This window comes from Prorops nasuta, unplaced genomic scaffold (assembly GCF_024137725.1).
Source record: "Prorops nasuta isolate Cenicafe-Biocafe unplaced genomic scaffold, Cenicafe_Pnas_1.2 PNAS00048, whole genome shotgun sequence".
Lineage (NCBI taxonomy): Eukaryota > Metazoa > Arthropoda > Insecta > Hymenoptera > Bethylidae > Prorops > Prorops nasuta.
In genome coordinates, this window is record NW_027116845.1 from 942448 (window position 1) to 945018 (window position 2571).

Sequence of the window (2571 nt, forward strand, 5' to 3'; positions counted from 1 at the left end):
AGGTCTCGTAACAATATCATATTCTTCAAAATTCTTAGTTTCATCGCTTGAAACTTTACTTTAATCATCTTCTTCAGGTTCCTCGCTCCATTCATATCTAAAGCGAAGCCTCTTAATTTCACTACAACAGATAACTGAACATTAAAAAACACTTAATCAATATTATTTAATACATTGAACATTAAAGTTGACTTTACATCATATTTAATTTTACTGTCACATACCCTTTACTATTATCCCTTCATTAATATTTTCTTTTACCTTTAGTAACCTCACTTTTTTTGACATTTCTGCTATTTCCACTTACGAGAAGCATTAGAGACAAAATCTGTTGGCAACGACTTATTTTATGTTGGCACTACACAGAATTGACCAATGAGGGCTCTCGGATTCCATGCTCCACGGCTCTATAGTCAACTAACACGAATCTCCTATGCTTCTCTGTTAGGATAAAACCCTGTATATATATATATATATATATATATATGTCTAATCGGGTAGATACAGGGACCAAATCTTGTGTAAAATGGTATTTAGCGGTACATCTGGTACAAGAGTAAGGACGGTCCCCATAACTTCAATAAGTCTGAAGGTATATATGAGGTCGGTCCCCACAAATTTAAGCTTTTACTAAACGGTAGTTATAGGTACCGAGTGTTTACGATCTGCAATCGAATTCGGATTCGGATTGGTCTTGTAGCAGCGATGCAACCGAAATTGAAATGAAACTGAAAATTCCCTAGATTGTAATCCAAAGCTTTCGATAACGCTAATCGGATTTAGGATTGGGATTTGAAGTTGTTGGTGGGAACCTATTTGCTAGAACTGTCAATTCATATGTTATGGAGGAAAAATTAAATTTTGGACAACGTTCGAAGAATATGTGAAAATAAATTTTTCTAAAAATATTAGAAATTTTTGTAAGTAACATATTTAGATATGTAGGAAAAAATATAATAATGATGAAATTATAACTATTCTAAAGAATTGTATAATCTAATTTAAAATGCCTTGTAATATTATAGCAACATATTACAAAATTATTAATTATTAAACCTATAACTGATGCCATTGTATTTACCACTGCGGTGTTATAATTCTTTTAAAATTGCATAGTTTACGGGTTGCTACAAAATATTTCAGGTGTTTTGAAAATTAACTGCGTTGCAAACAGCTTATTAGGAAAGTAATTTAAAATGTCTGCATCTAGTAGATAAGTTAATATAATTTGCTAGTAATGGTTAACGTAAAGTATATACATGATATAATTTAAATTACAGTAACTTTAATTATTTCAGAACATGAATCTTTTGCAATTGTGGAACACAATGTTTGATGACGATGAGGAGGGGAATGAAGATCTTGCGCTATATGAAAGAGAAAGCCATTTAAAAATTAAGGATTTCTTCCCAAATGTAGCATTAAATTATTCACTGACAGGTGATATATCAGTTTTAATTTAAATTTTAAGTTTGTAATATATAATATGGAATATGGTAGTAGCAGATAAAATATGAATATTGTACTGTTATTTTAGATTTCAAATCTCATTTTCTATTATCCAGATCCACATTTGAAAATATTATACAAAAATTTAGCCCTTGTATAGTGAGTAGGGCTGGTTGCCCACAAGTGTGTCCAGACAAACAGATGGCTATGTCTTTATGGATTTTTGGGAATCAAGAAGTTTATAGGTATGTCATTTTTGGAGCTACATTAATAATAGTTACTGGATTTAACAAATTTTATATGATACATATTTAATTATAATTTTCTATATTATAGATCCGTAGCTGACCGATTTGGAGTAAGCAAAAGCACATTTGGGAATGCGTATTTAATATTGCATTTGTTTTACATAATCACGTTAAGGATTATATTAAGTGGCCGGAAGAGCAACAAATTTTGCGTGGTGAATCTAATTTTAGGGCTGTTGCTAGTTTCCCTGGAGTCATAGGGTCAATAGATGGATCTCATATTCCAATCAGTGCTCCTATTGATTTTCCTAATAGTTATGTTAATAGAAAGGGGTTTTATTCTATGATATTACAGGGAATTTGTGATCATAGAATGAAATTTATAAATGTTTTCGCTGGATACTGTGGCAGCGTACATGATGCTCGAGTTTGGGAGCTCAGTGATATAAAGAAATTAATAGATGAGGATGTAAACATGTATTTTCCACAAAATACTCATTTATTAGGTGATTCGGCTTATCCTCTATCAAAGTATTTATTAACACCGTATAAAGATAATGGGCATTTAAGCGATGTTCAAAAAAATTATAAGAAAAAGTTATCAGCAACGAGAATAATCATCGAACGCACCTTTGGATTATTTAAAGCCCGATTTCGAAAATTAAGATTCGTTTATATGTACAATACCGATATGATTCCACTAGTGATATTGGCCTGTTGTATTCTGCACAATATATGCATTGATAATGAAGACGAATTGTTTGAAATAGAAACAGATATAGAAATAGCTGATGAATACATCCATCGCAATACAGATGATGTATTTTCTGTAGTAGAAGAAAAAAGAGATGTTATTGCTAGCTTAATAAATTGA

At 31.1% G+C, this 2571-nt stretch overlaps 1 protein-coding gene across 1 annotated transcript; it reads left to right on the forward strand.

Moving 5' to 3' along the window:
• The first annotated feature begins 526 nt into the window (after positions 1-526).
• On the forward strand, positions 527-2571 carry LOC136784150 (putative nuclease HARBI1). Its single transcript, XM_066744667.1, has 5 exons — positions 527-592; positions 1299-1440; positions 1538-1694; positions 1786-1807; positions 1873-2571. The coding sequence occupies exons 1-5, from the start codon at positions 527-529 to the stop codon at positions 2569-2571; spliced, it is 1086 nt and encodes a 361-aa protein (XP_066600764.1).

Coding starts and splice junctions, on each gene's coding strand:
- LOC136784150 (XM_066744667.1), top strand. CDS start 527: ATGGTATTTAGCGGTACATCTGGTACAAGAGTAAGGACGGTCCCCATA. Junction 1,441..1,537: donor ATTAAATTATTCACTGACAG/GTGATATATCAG, acceptor CTGTTATTTTAG/ATTTCAAATCTCATTTTCTA. Junction 1,808..1,872: donor CCGTAGCTGACCGATTTGGA/GTAAGCAAAAGC, acceptor AATCACGTTAAG/GATTATATTAAGTGGCCGGA.